Source organism: Mustela nivalis (genome assembly GCF_964662115.1).
Source record: "Mustela nivalis genome assembly, chromosome: 4".
In the NCBI taxonomy this organism is placed as follows: Eukaryota; Metazoa; Chordata; class Mammalia; order Carnivora; family Mustelidae; genus Mustela; species Mustela nivalis.
The window spans coordinates 117064579-117083264 of record NC_139023.1 but is presented as its reverse complement, the minus strand read 5'-3'; the positions used below and the strand labels follow the sequence as shown (position 1 = coordinate 117083264).

Genomic DNA, 18686 nt, shown 5'->3' with positions numbered 1-18686 from the left:
AACTAATTTTTTACCCTCCAAAATGCAGAGATGTCTTCATTTCTTCAACAGCATGGGTTGGCACAACCCCTCTGTGCTGGGCTCTGTGAGCCACGCAAGCTCCTTACACTGAAAGAGCTGACATTTTGTGGAAAAGGCTCAAGAATGCCCAGTGGCGTTCTAAGAACAGTTGATTGGGGTGCAGTACAACAATGGACGACCTTGTGAATTAGTGAGCTGCCCCTCACAGTGCTGAGATGAAGTTGGCGAGTCAGGCATGTGGGAGAGGGAGACATTACTGCCCTGGGTAGGAGGCTGGAACAGACAACCCCTAAGATCCTCTTATTCTAACGAAGAGAATCAGGTCGGAACTCTATCAGTCTATTCAATAATAATATATATCACACGATATATACTTATTATAGGGCCACTGTGTGCAAGAGATACAAAGATAATATTTACTCATTAATTCAGCTAATGATTTTTGCATACCTACCACATGCCAGACAATTTTCTAAACACTGGGGATACTTCAGAGGAGACAATAAAGTCTGTCCTAACAAATCTTATAGGAAGTGACAGTAAGCAAAGAACAAAATGTCAGGTAGTGGCAGGGACTATGGATAAAACTAAAGCAGAGTAAGAGAGGTGATGGAGGTGGGGGTCATGGTTTTCTATTTTCTATCCAGTGGTCAGGAAAGGCCTTTCTTATGAGGTGACATATAAGCAGAGGTAAGAAGGAAATGTGCGAGTGAACCTTCCATGGGAAGAGCATTCCAGGAAGAAGGAAAGCAAATGCAAAGGCCCTGAGGCATGGTCATTGTGTTTAAGGAACAGCAAAGAGATCAGTGTGTCTGGAGTCACTGTGTAAGGGTGTTTAGGATGTGCCACATAGAACAGTGTATCACTCACATTGTAGACCTATGTTAACCTACATAAGCTTCTGGACTTTCTGGCCTGATTTCCCACACAGCAGGGGAAGGGTCTCTCCTACATAAACCGCACCAGCTTGCACAGCACAGACACGCGTGGCACAGCACTTGCCAGCGTGTCCACATGCCCACCTCTGTCCTGCTGTGCTGTGATCAGTCCCTGGGGTTGCTCTTTCATTGGCCTGCTGCTCCTGTAGGTCTGGTTCCGAATTTCTGGCCTCACTGGTCTCACCAGCACCTGACGTGGTTGCCATTCCTGGGGATGCAGAGTGGGCTGCTGGTGTGGGCCCAGGGTTTCTGCGCATATGGGGAGCTAGGGCTCCTGCTGCCATTGCCACCCACGGTGAAGCTGTTCAGGGTCTGCAGCAATACATCAGCATGGAAACTACTCTTCCCTCAAACAGTTGTTAGCTTAGACTGGATGGGCCACCTCTCCAGATTGTCCCACCCTCTGTCCTCATGCTCATCCTATGGCACTGTCCTTGTCTATTGCTTGTCTGCCGCTCCTCCTAGATGGTTCATGTTTAAATGTCAAAGACATTCTCAAGTACCAAAATATTTCTGGTTTCAATTTTTGTTGTTTACATGTTTTATGTCTTCAGGGAAAATGCAGAGTAAATGAATTACAGCAGTCCCCCTTCTCTGGGGGGTTACATTCCAAGATGCCTGGTAGATGCCAGAAACTGAGGAGAGGGCAGAACCCTAGAGACACTCGGCTTTTTCCTATACATACGCACCTATGATAAAGTTTAATCGGTAAGTTAGGCATAGTGAGATAAACAGTAGCTACTAATAAATAGAACAATGATACTGTAATAGATGTTGTGTGAAAGTGGTCTCTCTCTCTCTTGCCTTTCTGCTTCTTGTGATGATGTGAGATGATGAAATACCAACAGGAGGAGATGAAATGAGGGCGATGATCGGGACGCAGCATGGGGCTATGGTGACCTTCGGGTGGTAGGTCAGAAGGACAATCATCTGCTTCTGGACCAAGGTTGACTGTGGGTAACTAAGACCTCAGAAAGTAAAACCACAGATAACAGGGGACTACTGCAATTTCACAGTTTTCAGCTCAGAGATCCCTGGGCCACGAGGTCACACACCAGACCCCCGTCGAAAATGTACCATACGGAAACACACTACATATTCTTAGCTCTCAGGAGAGACAATGTGGTACGGCAGATAGGGGATGGGTTTTCAGATCAGAGAGTTTCAATACCAGCTGGTCAGCTGCAAGATCTTCAGTGAAAACCTCTCTGTTCTTGGCATTCTTTCTTTGAAGCTTTTTTTCTGTCATGTAATTGTAAGACTTCATAGAGTTGTTATGAAGATTAAATGAAAAACATGTCTAACAATGGCTAGCCCATAGTAGTTGTGAAAAAAAATGCGATTTCCAATTATTGAGTACCTCCCTTCCACATTCATTCCTCTGCAAGTGTTTATTGGACACATAGGATTACAGGAATTAACAAGGTATGGAAGGAAGACATTGAACATACAAGTGTTGTAACAGAATAAAGCAGGCTGCTAGGAAGCAAATACTCAGAGAGCTCACCCTGCCTGGGGCCTCAGGTGACAGCCTGTGTTCAGGTCAAGGAAACACTATTAGATTATTAACCTGATTTTTGTCAAGACCTGTTCCCCCTGTCTAACTGGACCTGGCTTTTCCAATCGTCAAACTTCATTGATCTTGCTCCTATCGGACTTCAAATAGGTGGTGAATTTTTGCTTCATCTCTTCCCCCTCCCTGCACAGGATATAAAGAAGGAGCCTAGGAGAGTAGCAGAGCTGGGAGCGATACCAGGGAGTGCACTGTGTAATGCAGTTTGCACAGGAAGGAACCACACAGTGTTAATACAAGAACCACATGAAACCATAAACATTTACTGTTTGGCCTGACAACAGAGGAAAATGGACATAACAGAGTTCCAAAATTCATGGGAATTCCAAAGCATCAGTAGCCTTTAGAGACTGGATTAAATGGGAAGTGAATCCAAACAAACAGAGCTTTTAAATTATTCTGGTTCTAACATTAAAACCAGTAACAAAATCCTAATGCTTCCATGGAACTCAGCAAGGTTGCAGTAACACAGTGATTCATTTCATAAATACTTGTTGACAGGATATTTCAGAATTTACCTTAAACCTGCTCAAGGCAAATAAAAGCCTTAAGATGTTTGATGATTAATATTAATGCTCAGTCTTGATTAGAAAGCCTTGTCTTCTTTCTCTCTCTCCCTTCTTTTACTTTTGTTTCGAAGCAGGATAGAAAAGGGAAATGGTCTTTTGTTTATTATGAATGTCTTATTTGTTATCAAAGGTATGCTTCTAAGCTCTTCTAAGCAGTAGGCTTAGAAAGCATAAAGAATGTAAAAATATTGCAAAAGAATTTAACACTTCATTAGCCTTATACTTCTGACATAAAATGACCTCCACCAGATAAGGTAATACCCTTCTAAGCACTCAATAGTTCTTATAGGTTTTGCTTTCTTGATAAAAAGATTAGATATAAGGTTACAGTTTAAATGTTCTGGATTTCATACAGAGGCATGAAATATTTCCACAATACAAAATAACTTATCAGAAGGAATCAAACTGAAGCACAAGATTTAAGCTCTATTGTAAATAGAACTTAAAAAATCTGTATTTTCAGTGATATCTTTTGGAATCTAGAAATTGTTAGTTTTAAGGACGACCTTTCTTCTGGATACTTCCAGAAATTCACCGAGTTTAAAAAGAAGCAAAAGAACAATGACTGGACTCCAACATGTTCAGGGAATAGTACACTAGGTTATTCCTTACACTAGCTCATTTCATACAGCCCAAAAGGGTCATTTTATTAAAATGCCCCCCCTTTAAAACAGTCAACAAAACCAAAAGACAACTGACAGGATGGGAGAAGGTATTCACAAATGACATGTCAAATAAATGACATGTCAGATAAAGGCTAATACCAAAAATCTATGAAGAATTTATTAAACTCAACACCTAAAAAAAAAAAAGTAATTCAATCAAGAAATGGGCAGAGGACATGAACAAACATTTCTGCAAAGAAGACACCCAGATGGCCAACAGACACATGAAAAAGTACTCAACATCACTCAGCATCAGGGAAATACAAATCAAAACTACAGTGAGACACCACCTCACACCAGTCAGAATGGCTAAAATCAACAAGTCAGGAAATGACAGATGTTGGCAAAGATGAGGAGAAAGGGGAACCCTCCTACACTGTTGGTGGGAATGCAAGCTGGTGCAGCCACTCTGGAGAACAGCATGGAGATTCCTCAAAAAGTTGAAAATAGAGCTACCCTACGACCCAGCAATTGCACTACTGGGCATTTACCCTAAAGATACATATGTAGTAATCTGAAGGGACACCTGCACCCCAATGTTTATAGCAGCAATGCCCACAATAGTCAAACTATGGAAAGAGTCTAGATGTTCATCAACAGATGAATGTATAAAGAAGATGTCATATATATATATAAAAGAATACTATGCAGCCATCAAAAGAAATGAAATCTTACATTTTGCAATGACATGGATGGAACTAGAGGGTGTTATGCTAAGCAAAATAAGTCAATCAGAGAAAGACAATTAGCATATGATGTCCCTCATATGAGGAATTTGAGAGGTGGGGGAGGGGAGGGGGGGGGAAATGAAACAAGATGGGATCAGGAAGGAGACAAACCATAAGTGAATCTTAATCTCAGGAAACAAACTGAGGGTTGCTGGGGGTGGGGGGTAGGGATAAGGTGGTTGGGTTATGGACATTGGGAAGAGTATGTGCTATGCTGAGTGCTATGAAATGTATAAGACTGCTGATTCACGAACCTGTACCCCTGGGGCAAATAATACATTATATGTTAATAAAAAAAATAAAATGCCCACCTTTTGAAAACCTACCCACAGAAATGATAGTTTTTAAGTTTTGGCATTCTAAGGGATTCTTAACTTTTTTCCAATGGCCATCTGAGATCTCAGGCAGATTTCCCATTAGGTGATTAAAAAATTAAAAAGATGTGCAACGAAGGGATAAACCCATGTTCACTTTTCAACACATGCATTCAAACGAAAACATATCTATGGCCGCAAAATGCTTATTTCAGAAATAAAGTCGCAGTTGTGCCTGCATTTGCGTTTGAGCCACAGATTCTATGACCTGCCTCTCTCTGTCTGTGTTTCCCTCTAAGGAGCATCTCTGAGACTGGGTTTAATGTTTCACATTCTCATGGGAATGCTAGTCAAAAGAAGAAAGACCACTTTTCCTCAATAGTTGGCATCTGTGGCCTTAATCTTACATGAATCTCAGAGCATATAAGGAAAATTTTAAAGGATGGTATTAATGAGGACCAACTATCTTTATGGAAAATGACACTGGAAAGAGCCATCTGTGGTGAGCACGTAAACGCTGGCTTCTCAATCTGGTGCCATAGGAGACGTGAAATAAAATACCGATTAGGCAGAATTCTAGGAGGGATAACCCAAGTCTAGACTTACTTTTCATCTCTGACATTTAGGAATTATTGTTGCATTGCCAGAACACTAGATTAACTATTTAGGTTGTTCAATAAGTTCTAGAGGGCGCCTGGGTGGCTCAGTGGGTTAAGCCACTGCCTTCGGCTCAGGTCATGATCTCAGGGTCCTGGGATGGAGTCCCGCATCGGGCTCTCTGCTCAGCGGGGGGGCCTGCTTCCATTCTTCTCTCTCTGTTTGCCTCTCTGCCTACTTGTGATTTCTCTCTATCAAATAAATAAATAAAATCTTAAAAAAAATTAAGTTCTAGAAAGGGCTACACATATTCAACAGTAAACAATGACATCACACTGTAAACAAGGGAAAGGGCTTTAAAAATGGAAAACTGATCTTTTCACAGTCCGTCACTAATAATCAAACATCTATTTCCTTCCATGAAAGAAACGCATGTTTTTCAGAGTTGAAGCATCACCCCAATCTTGTGGAGTGATGTCCTGTTTTTCTCCTTTGGGGCAGTTGTAAAAGAAAGGTGACATGGAGAGCTCAGGCTGAATTTAACTCACTGCCTAAATTTAGCTCCTAGCTGAACGTATGATGACAACCACGATTATTAATAGTGAATGCTTACGGGTGGCGGCAGTGGGCTGGGTGCTGACTGGCATCTGCACATGGCTGACACATGTAAGAATAGGACCTGGCACATGCAAGTGGGATTTGAGATTTGTTTCCCCATGATTCATCCACTGCCATGGGAGCTGTCCACCAACATACCGAGGCAAACTGAGTTCAGCACGGGTTTAGCCACTTGGCTAAATCAGCCGCTTGGAATTTATGAGTTAATGTTATGGCGTCTATCCACAAAGGTTGCTCTTTACCCTTTGATCTCATAAAGGAGCACAGGCGTAAAAGGGAGGAACTGAGAGCACCGCTCTGGGAGGCTGGCAAGGCAATCTTCTTTAAAGTCACGTTCAATGGCGCGATGAGTAAGTGCTTGCTGCGAGCAGAGGAAAAGAGCAGAGAAGGATGCAACAAGAAGGAGACTAAAGCAACGCTTATCATGGGGGAGGCTGTGCTCTGAAAACAGGTACCTGGTGTCAGGGAAAAAATGCCAGCTGGCTGCCTGGGTCCCAAAGAAGGAAACTAAAGGAGTGGGGAAAAAGAGATGAAAGAAGAGAGAGGCTCGGCAGCTGTGAAGTCAGAAGGAGGAAGCATTCCCCTCCTATTACCTGGTGAGGCTGAAGAAGTTGACAGAACAAGAACTGAAGAGAGGGGACAGGATGAATCCACAGCACTGGCAGGGAGCGGCAGGGAGGTGGCGATTCATTTCCAGCAATTTTATGCCAAATTGTACACAAGTGTGTGTTTTTCTAAGAAGAGAGTCCACAGCTTTTAGATGCTTAACCTCTTGGATTATAGAATTCCAAGAGGGGTAGGGACTGCCGCTGTTACTGACTTGTAGCTCCTAGCCTAGTACACGTGCAGGGCAGGACTCACTAGATGCTACTAACTCCATCAGTGCATTAGGACGATGTCCAATAAAGATTAGGAATCACTGGGTTAGAGGGACAGTTCTATATATAACTCTTATTTCAAGGGTCAGAATTCAAGAACAGGCTGAAAAAAGCTTTAAATCTTGCCCAAGGGAAAAACTGATAAAAATACTGAAAGTGGAGTTGGAGGCATCTGGACGTAGATTATATACACATATGTGAATGAAAAATGGGGTTGAGCACACCGAATGAAAGCCAGAGTTGGGAACAGGGAAATCACATGGGTCAGCACGGTGATGCTCTCAGAGAACGAGGAAGACAGGAAATAACCAGAATTTTAAGATACAGACAGCATAAAAGAGTTAGATATTTTTTTGCCATGGTTTACTTAAAATGAGACAAAACTCAGAAAACAAATGGGGTTTAATAACTCACACTGAGTCTATCTTAATTTGAAAATTAATGAGATAAATCTCAGTGACAGATCCACTAAATTTATTGTTTATTTATTTCAATCACTTAAAAATGCATAAAAACATGGAAGATCACAGCTTTTTGTTTTGTTTTATGGATAATCTAAAAGGAAATCTCCACCATACTGAAGTTTCTCTTTGCAAGCAAAATAAAGGAATTTAAAAGCAAAAAGAATAAGATTTCTCAAGGAATCTTTACATTTCAGCACTTGCCTTTTTGACCAAGCACAGTCTGTCAATCTCATTATCCCATATCGACAGGCTAATTAGTGCTTCACGTTTGCTCTCAGGAAGGTACGGAGAGCCCCATTACAATCACAATTTTGTCAGCTACTCACCTCAAAATGCTGGGTATGTCTGCCGTCTTTTTCATCTTCTTTACTATAAACAACAGCAACAACAACAAAATATCATAAAATGTCAGTTTTTGAACAATGCTTTTCATCCAGTGTAATTATGATTTCATTTACTTTAAAAAAAAGTAGGCTGAATGTCTCTAAATTAAATTCTTGTAAAATTAAAAAACAAAAGAGAATAAAAAGTCAAAATAAAACAAAACTAGAAACACAACCATGAGTAGGGTTATTTGTCTTGAACAGCACCACGGCAGATTTTCTATTCTAAGCATTTTCCTTGCTATAAAATACTATTGGTAAACATACAGACCTTTAATTCTTTCTAGTTCTTGAAATGCACATTGCATTAAGTGAGAAAAAAAAGCAAGCTATTCATGCTCTTAATAAGCAATGTGAAGAGAAAACACTAAAATTACCTTTCATCAGACATCAGTTCAACATTGTCAGGTCCAGCCCTCTCATGAGAAGGTGTGGAATTGAGGCTTTCCATATTCTGTAACAAAACAAATCATGGTTACCCAATAGGAATGGTAAAAAAGAAGCAATAGCAGATCCTCATCCTCCTTTATTTAAAATAGAAAAATCAGATAATATACAGATATGAATGAATTCTAGTTCTCATATTTCTATCTTTGTTAAAACTAGTAAAATCAGGAAAGTTTCATATGTGCTGTTTGCATAGAATTGGATGGTGAATTTTATCATTCCTTTAATGAAGATATCTGATACCATTGTGGAAACCATCGTTGTATCCTATAATGTCCTTGTTAGGTATCATCCACATCTTACAGCTAAACATAGCAAAACCCAGACTGTCAGAGCATTAGGGTAAAATTAGAATTAGAACTGAGGAATCTGACCTTGAATCCTCTCTGAAACCAATGGAACATTCATTGCTCATTTAACATATTTTCAGGATAAACTGCTAATATAATGTGGGATAACATATAGCTTGTACCCAAACTGCTCATTATCCATGAATAGAAATGGTGTTAACATAAGAACCTTTCTTTCTGTGATATTTAACATTAGTCCTTGTGTTATTTGCTAGGATGGAAAAAATATAAACAGGAAACTTACTTTGAATAGTGTGTATTTCAGGCTCACCAAGAGAGCTTAACATTTATCAGGAGGCAAACCTGTAAGGTTTTTTTGACATGGCCAATGCTTTCTGAATATAATTCAGGTGACTGAGCACAGCATAAGTAAGCCAACCCCATGAAGGAATATTACAAAAAAGTAAACAAGAGCTCATTTATATTCAGTAAACTAAAAAAAAAAAAAAGCTGCCTTAGAGATCTGAACCCAATTTTCACTTAACTCAAAGATTCATACCTGCCTTAAAAGGACATTAAGTACAACCAACCTATTCTATGTCATTAGAATGACACATATAGAAGCAACATGTGTTCATCTACATATTTATAACCTCCCATTGTGAAAAACCTTTTACAAAGTAAATCTGATTAAGGTTCACAATATTCCTGTGAAGTTGACATATATAAAAATCCTCACAAAATAAACACATAATTAGAGTAGAAAACTAATCTTTGGCTTGGTAGATGAATGAATTGTTTTCCATTTATGTTGGTTTGGCTAACTGATCTGGAATTCTGGAAGTTTAAAACCCGGGGCTCCATCAGACGGTAGAAACAAAGGGAGACAGAGCACAGCATCATAGAATGGTGCCTCTGGAGTTGGATGTTGGGTTTGAATCCTACCTCTATCATTTACCAACTGTATGAACCTATTTGACCCTCAGTGTCCACATCTGGAAACTGGAGATGGCAAAATAAACATAATTACATAGGTGACCTTGAAGATTAAAGGAAATAATGCACGTAAAGAACATAAATAATACCTGGTACATTTAAAGGATATTTTACTACTATTTCTCCAGATAAGGCGATGCTCCAGATAGCGTCTGTGTCTGCCATTACTAAACATCAATTTACACACTTAGATAATTTACACAGTTCATTTTAGAATGGATCTGAGAAATAAAAATTATGACATTTAATTATATTTACATTTCTATAACTCTAAAGTTTGAGTTAGAAGAGGCCTCTCTGAATGGCCCTCCTTAAACCGGCATAATTGCTCTTATTACCTGAATGTGATCTTCCTGATAAAGGGGGTTATGTCTATGACAAAGAATCTGTGTTTGTTCTCACTGGTGATCTTCAATAGATTATCAAAAACTTTAGTGTAAGATCTAGTGCAATAGCATTAGTTTTTTTCTAAAGCTCTGAAACCTGAATTCCTAGGGAAGCACAACCCTCTACCCTCAGATCGTTTTAAAACAGTGTCAATGAAATACATAATTAATTATACGCAAATGACTACTTCAGAATAAATAAAAATCTTCACCTTGAGGCTAGGAAATATTCAGAAAGAGGGAAGAGAAAGTAAACCACAGTAGTATTATATAAACTAAGATATTTCAGTAAAATTTTTTCCCTATACAAAAAGAACCAAGATATAAATGCTTATAGGTTCTGAGAATTATAGAAAAAAGACAGTTATGTTATACAGTGGAAGACTTTGCAAAAAGCAGTTGTAAAATGTGAGAAAGTCTGGCTGATGTCCAGGGTTAAAACTAGTAAGCAGTAACTTGGACTTCCTCCCCCACCCACTTTTTAAAAAAATGTTTGATCCCTATGTTTAAGAATTTCCCAAGGATCTGTTTTCTATGGATGTAATAGACAAAGGATGACTTTCAATATTGTTCCATATTCCTCTTTAAGGCTTTACAGTAATTCCAATTTTCATGTTGTCTACACATTGGAGACTACTGAATATTCATAAGCTGTTCTCACTAACGCGGTAGGCAAGCACACAGTGTTCCTTCGCTAAGGCAGTTGTCCCTATACCTTTGGACACAGGAACATGTCAAGAACGTGTTACAACTGGCAGCCTATCTCATTTTTCTCCGGAATGAAACAAGGGTAGTAAAGGTCTCTGAATACAGTAACAGAAGTACCATTCATTTCCACTAGGGGAAAACAAGTGATAAATTCTAACTTCCATTCTTTGCCTAAAGTTTAGGGAGGGAAGATTAAGACAAAGAGATCAGCAACTCCCCCCACTTCACTGAGATGGGAGAAGGGAAAAATGGAATGCACAGGTCAAAAGAATAGCTGAAACGCAGAGGCTTCCACTGTATGGGAAGTATGCTACTGGACTCTCAAATGTTCTGCAGCTGTAATAGTACTTGTCTTAGTGGAAAACACAGACTCAATGTCTTTTGGAAGTTTCGAACTGTTTTATGTCCCAAACACTTCTCTAGGTGTGGTAAAACAGTAGCTTATTAATGTTTGCATTTATGAAAGGTTAAAGTAATAAAACTTATAAAAATGTGTTATTGCATTGATTTTTACTTTAACTGATCTTCTAAACTCAGGATCTTTTTAATAGGTAATTTTAAGAAATAGCAAAGAACAGATTATGACTTTTTAAGAATAATTTAATGTAACTGCTTCTTGAATTACATGAAAAAAAATAGATAAAGCTTGCTTTATTTAAGTCTTACCAGTGACTTTCAAAACACACAGATGTGCTATGACAGAATTTATTTGGACAGTTTTTGGGTGTCAGAAGGAACTGAATTTTAAGAACCACCCTCCTCAACTATAAAAATAACCTCAAATCTAAAAAGAGCAAAATCCTTGAAAAAATTAGCTTTAGACTGTGGAATTTATTTTCAATTGTTCCCCGTGGCCCCCTCTCTATTGAGGCATTGAAAGCTGGGCTCAAAACCTGTTTGACCACTGAAGCCCTTGAAAACACTTGGAGCAAAAACAAATTTGTCTTCTAAAACCGTAAAATGCTGACAAAGCCTTTATAGAGGACACTGAAAAAAAAAAAGTTTTCCCTCCATATACAAACAGCTCAGTCTGAAGGCTCAGAGAACACTGCTAGTCAAAACAGGTTCATTATTCTAACCTTGAGCTCTAAGAGAAGGAGAATATTTGATACAATCTCATTACAAAGGTGTAATGTGCATATGAGTTTCTTTTTATACTTTTTCATACATTTTATGTTTTACTGCTTAAAACAACTGTGTAACTTAATCCATATTTGAAAAGAACTACTGATACGATACAAGGATGCAGATAAAAGAGCTTGCTAGCTATCCACTGAAATCTATCTTCCTTCCACAGAAATGAAGTAGCCACATGCCCAGTAGCAATGCTTTCGCCAGTCTCTCTGGCGGTGAGATATGGCCATGTGACTAATTCTTCAACAGGATGCACAATGCAATACGTGTGTCTTCTAGGTCTGGCCAAACAAGCTACCCCAGCAGGCACATTCCTCAACACTCACACTCCTGTGAGTGGGACAGGAGATAAAACCACCATCGTTCATTGGAAGTTGCTTGAAGTTGACAGGGAGGAACATGGCCTGGCACAGAGCAAGTCTTCTACTTCTCTCTCTGGCCCTCAACTTCTATTTTAGCTTGTTATGGGAGAAGGAACATTTACTGTGTTCAAGACATTGTGTTTTGGGGCTTCTTGTTATACAAGTTACCCTAAAAACTATGGCAACCTTTCATGTGCTCCTTTTTCCCCCCACATTTTTGGATGAGTGCTGAACTCTGCTGGGCACTGGGGAAAGTGAAGCAGACAATGGTTCTTCTCATCATGACTTCTGTGTTTTGGTTACTGCTCCAACTGTAGTTTGCTACACTGTTAATATTATCTTTATTTCTAAGGTAGGTTCTTTCTGAATGATAACGCTAAACATTAATTGGCCAAACATAAAATTCAAAGTGGTCAGCATATTCTTTCCCTATTCAATATGATGCAAAGGAAAGAAATTCTAGATGTATGTATAAAATGTGGTGAGCTTAAAAAGCTAGAAGAGTATTTATTTTTCTTAGATGAAGAGGTAGGTTGTGGTTAGAACATAGGGATAGACTTTTGGTGTAATGTAAATGACAGAGTTGGGCAAACCATTCAACTTTCTGATGAAACAATCTGTAGATCAAAGTAAGTTACAATCAAACTCCTCTACCCTTCCTCCAGGCTCCATCCCATATCATTTACTCAGGAACATTGATCCTGCAATGGATCCCCTTCTCTTATACATCATTCCCTCCTCTTTTGGTTTATCTTGCCATATCACTGTGTTTTTTGTTTTTTTTTTTAAGATTTTATTTATTTATTTGAGAGAAAGAGAACATGAGTGTGTGTTGCGGGGCAGAGGGAGAGGGAGAGGGAGAAATGAATCCCCACTGAGCAGGGAACCTGACACAGGGCTTGAACCCAGGACCCTGAGATCGGGACCTGAGTCAAAGGCAGATGCTTAACTGCTGAGCCACCCAGGTGCCCCCATATCACTGTCTTTAAAACCCCTCTCTTGATCTTGCCTTATCTTCAGCTGCTGCTGAAGTGCACCCCTAAAGTGCCAAACCTGTTGAAAAAACTTTCCATACCTGCAGTACCCAATTCATTTCTCTCGATTCTTTCTTGTACCTGTTTAACTAGATGTTTTCCTCTCTCTTTCTCCCAAATCTACTACTATCAAGGTAGATGTGGTGCGCTATAAACGTATGAAATTACTATTCACTTACTATTCCCATTTCTCTCTTCTGATGTGCTTTTAACTGACATTTAATAAGGCTCTTGCCCACATGTTTGCACTGAATTTTGCTATTTGCTCCTTCTTAATCTTTTCTGCTTATACCTTCTTATCTGCCTACCCACTCAATGTCGGTATGTCCCAACACACTGTCATAGCTCAGACCAGCCCAAGGCTTTAAATGCCACCTGGTGCCAAAGACTTCCAAACTTATTTCATCTCTCCCTTGAACTCCGGATTCACGTATCTAACTGCCTACTTGATTTTCTACTAATAAACATTTCCATTCAAATATGTTGAGCTCAACATATTTGAATGGAACTTTAATTTTTCCCCGCGAATCTGCCCCTCCAGTAGTTTTTTCCATCCTTCCAGCTAGCTTTTCCAAAGGTGACTCTGAGACGTTTGGGAAAGCCAGCTGAGACACCCCCCTCTTTCTTCACACCCACATCCAATTTATTAGAAAATCCTCTTGCTTCTACTTTAAAATACACCCAGGTCTGACCTTAACCACCTCCACAGCCATCATCCTGGCCTAAGTCGATATCATCTCCCGCTTAGATTATGTCAATTATTGTGCTTTAGTGTTTGCTCGTCCCTTAACACCTCTGGGCTGTTCTCCCCCATCCTCCCGGGGTATTCTTAACACAGTTGCTAGAGTAATTCTTTCAAAAGGTACATCAGAAAATGATTTTCTTCTCTCTGGTCCTCTATGCCTCCTCATCTCACTCAAGGTAAATCCCAAAGACCTAAAAATGGCTACAAAGGCTAAAGGGATCAGTACCCTCGCTACATCTCTGGACTCATGTCTTAAAATCACCCTCAACTCTGCTCTAACCAGAGCAGCCCCTTGCTTATGCTCAGCAGGCTAAGCCTGCTGCCTCCTCTGCCTCGGAAGCTTCTCCCCAAAGCTCCGGACAGCTGACCCCCTCACCTCGTTTATGTCCCTGCACAATCTCAGCGAGGCCCGACCCGAGTATCCTCTGCATAACATCAATCCTACACCTCCCACCACTTCCTGTCTTCTCTGCCTGTTCCATTTCTCTCCACAGCGTGTGTCACGATCTGAGGATTTTCTTGGTTCTTATTTGATCCTATAAAGAATGTAAACCTCATGATGGCTGAGGGTGTGTCCATTTTGATAACCAATGTGTCCTTGGTTCCTAAAAGAGAGCTCGTCATACAGTTAGTTATAATTGAAGGAATGAATAATTTTAAATCAGTGGCCCACAATGTTGGGCTTTTTGACATTATATTGATACCATCCAGAGAGTCACCTCAGATAATTTTTGACAGGAAGTCTTGCTGAGTTGTAGAGGATTGAAAACAAAGGCTGAAAATTGCTGCATTAGGTAGAGGGCTGTTTCGCCGAGGTAAGGTAGCGCGGGGCTGGGAGTGGGGGCAGGTGTGCAGACGTGCTGTTCTAGGGCAGTTATAACAAGGGCCTCAGAGATGTGACAGCAATACAAAGGGACCAGGGGAACCTTCATAATATTTTTAAAGCAGAGTCAACTAAAGTTGACAACACACTGAAAAGGTGGAGGACACCTCAAGGACTGGGAGCAAGTCCAGGAAATGACTTAGTAAAGGGCTGAGAAAATGGTGGTGCGATGAGATCAGATGGCTTTCCTGGTGAAAAAGAGATCAAGGAGGGACAATGAGTTTGGTTTCAGCACGTTGACTTTCTCTAAGAGAGGGGGGCAGAGGGAGAGGGAGAAAATCTCCAGCGGACTCCCCACTGAGCACAGAGCCTGACATGGGGCTCGGTCTCACAACCCCAAGATCATGACCTGAGCCGAAACCAAGAGTTGGGCACTTAACCGACTGAGCCATCCAGATGCCCCTAAATAGATGTTGTTTATAAATAACAGAGCTATTAGACTATGTTTTTGTTTTTTTATATAATGCATGTAATGCTTATTATAGAATTAGTGTCATATGGAGAATGTTTGGAGAACAGAGGAAGGAGGAACAGTTGCTTCTAATACCACTACTTCCACCATCATACAATCACTTTAGCACATTTCCTTGCAGTCTTTCTTCCTGGGAATGAAGATTTTTATATGTAATTTATATATACACACATATACCTATATAATGTATACACACATATATATATATACATGTAGGAATGCGTGCACTGTGTATATTGCTTTATAATCTACTTTTAATATTGAGGGATGATATAGGGGAACCCCACCTCCACCACTTATGTGTGACCTTGGAGAAGTTCTTTACTCTCCTCTGCCTTATTCTCCTCACGTTTAGAATGAGAGTTATAATAAAAATAAATCCACCTTCTGGATTATTGGGAGGATTAAAATTGATAATAAATATAAAACCCTTAAAATATAACTTGTCAATGGTTTTTATTTTATTACAAAGTCTTCAGAATCCTAATTTTATTGAACTGACACACAAATGTTGCTTAACTTATCTCACACTTTTGAACATTTAAATTGTTTCTAATTTTCCATAATTATAGAAAGTCTTGTGGTGAGCAAATTAATACATGGTCTTTGCATATTTAAATAGAACCAAGTGGTATAAGTACGATTACTGGATAATATGCATGACTGACTTGGGACTTTTGATTCAAGCTATTAAATTGTGCCCAGGAGAGAAAGCTTTTAGAGATGAAGCTTTTTCCTAGGCCAACAGAAATGAGCCAATGAAGGGGAAGCCAATGAAAAGGAGAAGTGAGTGAACACATGTATATGTTTGCACACGTGCATGGGTGTGGGGTGGAGAGATGGATGTAGAAGGTAGAATTTACAAAGTACCCCTTCATTTTAGAGGTTAACCTTAGACATCAGAAAAACCATGTTACTATTTGAGCAGGTAAGAAAAAAATAATGAGTAGAGTTCTGGAGACATTTTGAAGCAGGAGTGAGGGAAGTTCCTGAAACACAAGCTGTATATGTTAGTTCATCCAAATAAATCAGGAGATAAGGTTTTCCTCTGAGAATGACTGATGGGCACAGGCATAAGCCAAGAGTTTAAAAAGGGAAGAAAAGTTTGGGACTGTGGCAATAATTAGAGATACGACAGAACACTCTAATGTCACTTACTACCCTCGATTTTTAAGCTCTGAATTATCTGTAGTCTCTTGATCTCTGCTGGTCATGACAGTCTAGAGAGGCGAAAGTACAAGGGGGAACATGCCCAGACGGTTCCCACTTTAGAGATGCCAAATCTGTAAGATGCTTTTTTTGGTCTACAGCATATTCTCCTGTGTTGTATTGTGGGCTGGTGTGATCAGTGTGAAATTATTAGTCACTGTGTTCAGTTACTCTCCTCTCACTTTCTCTGGAAAATGGCTTTTGCTCCCATCTCTTCATCCAAACTGCTTTTATTAAGTGACTTCCAGTTTGCTAATCCCAATGGTCAAACTCTCAGTCTTCTGCTTGAGCCATCATCTGACCTTTTTGCCCCCGAGACACTCTGTTCACTTGGCTACCAAGGCACTAAACTCACCTTCTCTGTCTTCTACTTTGCTGATCTCGTAAATCTCCTTCCCTGGTACCTTCTCATTTCCCCGTCTTCCAAATGTTGGTGTGTCTCAGGGCTCACAGTCCCTGAGTCAACTTCTCTTTCCAGTCTAAACTCATTCCCTTGGTCATCTCACCGAGTATACTGGCTTTAATTATCCTCTATCTGCTGATGACTCCCACATTGTATCTGTAGCCAGGATTTCCCCCCCTAAACTCTTGGCCCAGAAATCCACTGGCTTTCTTGATATGCTCTCTTGGATATCTAATGGGCAGCTTAATCTTATGTCCAAACTGAACCCAACCTTCTGTCTTCTCTATCTCAGTTAAACTTGTAACACAAATCTAGTTGCTCAGGCCAAAACCCCTGGAGTTATCTTTGACTCCCTGATTGCTTTCACACCACACAGGTAATGTCAGGAAACTCTTGTCAATTCTCCTTTCAAAACACATGCAGAATCTTTACTATGTCATGACATCTGCAACGGACCCCTCCAGAAGAAGTTTAGTCAGTGTGAACAGTGCCCCCTCAAGAAGCGCATCGTACAGCCTGCAAGGAAATGGATGTTGACTCTGGTATCACCTTAGTTCAAACCATCATCATCTCAAATCTAGTTTATTGCAATAGCTGCTTAACTGGGTTCCCTGTTTCTGCCCCTGCGTGCTTACTGTCTATGCTCAACAAAGTAGGTAAACAAATTTCAGTAAGCCAGATCACTGTTCTACCTAGAACCCGCAAATGGATTCTCATCTCACCCAGAATGAAGGCAGAGTTCTCACAATGATCTATGAGGCACTACTTCATCTGCCCATCCTCTCCTATTACCTCTTTAATTTTGCTTACTCTCTTCCAATCACAATTGGGTCTTTGTGGTTTCTTGAATGTTCCAGAAATGTGACTGTCTCAGGGCCTTTGAACCTACTATCATAGTATAGCTTGCTTCCTTACTTTCTCTAAATCTTTACACTCAAATGTCAAATTCTTAGAAGGTCTTCCCAGACCACTCTATTTCAAATTCCACCTCCGGCCCCCTCATGATTACTATTCCTATTTTCTGATTTATGTTTCTTCCTAGCAGTTATCAATCTCTAATATATTTTGTGTTTTACTTACTTATTCTTGATTATTGTCTGTTAATACATCTAGTAGGATGTAAACTCCATGAGGAGAGCTACCTCTGCCGATTTTTCTCACTTCTTTATCTCCAGGACCTGAAATATTTCTTGGCACATAAAGGCATATAATTACGTATTATAATTCCCCTCACCCCCCCACCGGCTGACCCAACTATAGAAATAAATGTTTAGTCAGGGTGTAAAGAACTTGAAATGGAGTAAGAAAAGGTGTTGGGGAGAGTTGGGAAAAGTAAAATTAGGACGTTAAACATAAAGGACAAGTTAAGATGCACCAACTTAACTTTTAAGGTGTAGTCTAAATACTTGTTATGTTCCCTGGCTCTTTGCTTTGTGGTTAGCTGTGAAGATTAGGTTTAAAAATTTATGGAATATGACAGTTAGAAAAGCTCTTAGAGAACACCCTCACTTTAGATGAGGAAGTTTTTCTCCTGAGTTGTGCTGGCAGGTTTTTCAATTATTCATTGCAACAAAGACATGGTCCACTTGGCTCACTTACGTTAAGAGGTGACATTCACAATCCTGGAATGAGGAAACTGGCAACTAAGGTGGGGGCAAATCCTTTCATGTAAAAAGACTGGATAGTAGAAGGCTCTCCCACCCAAACATTTTTAAACAAAGAATATGTCCACAGTTTTATGGACACATATTCTAAGGAATAAATGTACTTTTTCACTTTTATTAGCTATTTCTATCTACTTAATTTAAGATGCCATTCCTGGTGGGAAAGAAAATATTAATGGATTATCTTTCCAAAGAAGTCATCTGT

General features: G+C 39.8%; 1 protein-coding gene across 24 annotated transcripts in view; it reads right to left on the bottom strand.

The window, feature by feature from the left end:
* Positions 1 to 18686, bottom strand: part of FAM13A (family with sequence similarity 13 member A) — a 360572-nt gene that overhangs the window by 38254 nt on the left and 303632 nt on the right. For all 24 annotated transcript variants that reach the window (XM_082726581.1, XM_082726582.1, XM_082726578.1 and 21 more), the window contains 2 exons: positions 8126 to 8202; positions 7692 to 7734 (listed from right to left, as the gene is read on the bottom strand). In XM_082726581.1, the coding sequence (XP_082582707.1) occupies positions 7692 to 7734; positions 8126 to 8202 (120 nt within the window). The remainder of the gene's footprint in view (positions 1 to 7691; positions 7735 to 8125; positions 8203 to 18686) is intronic.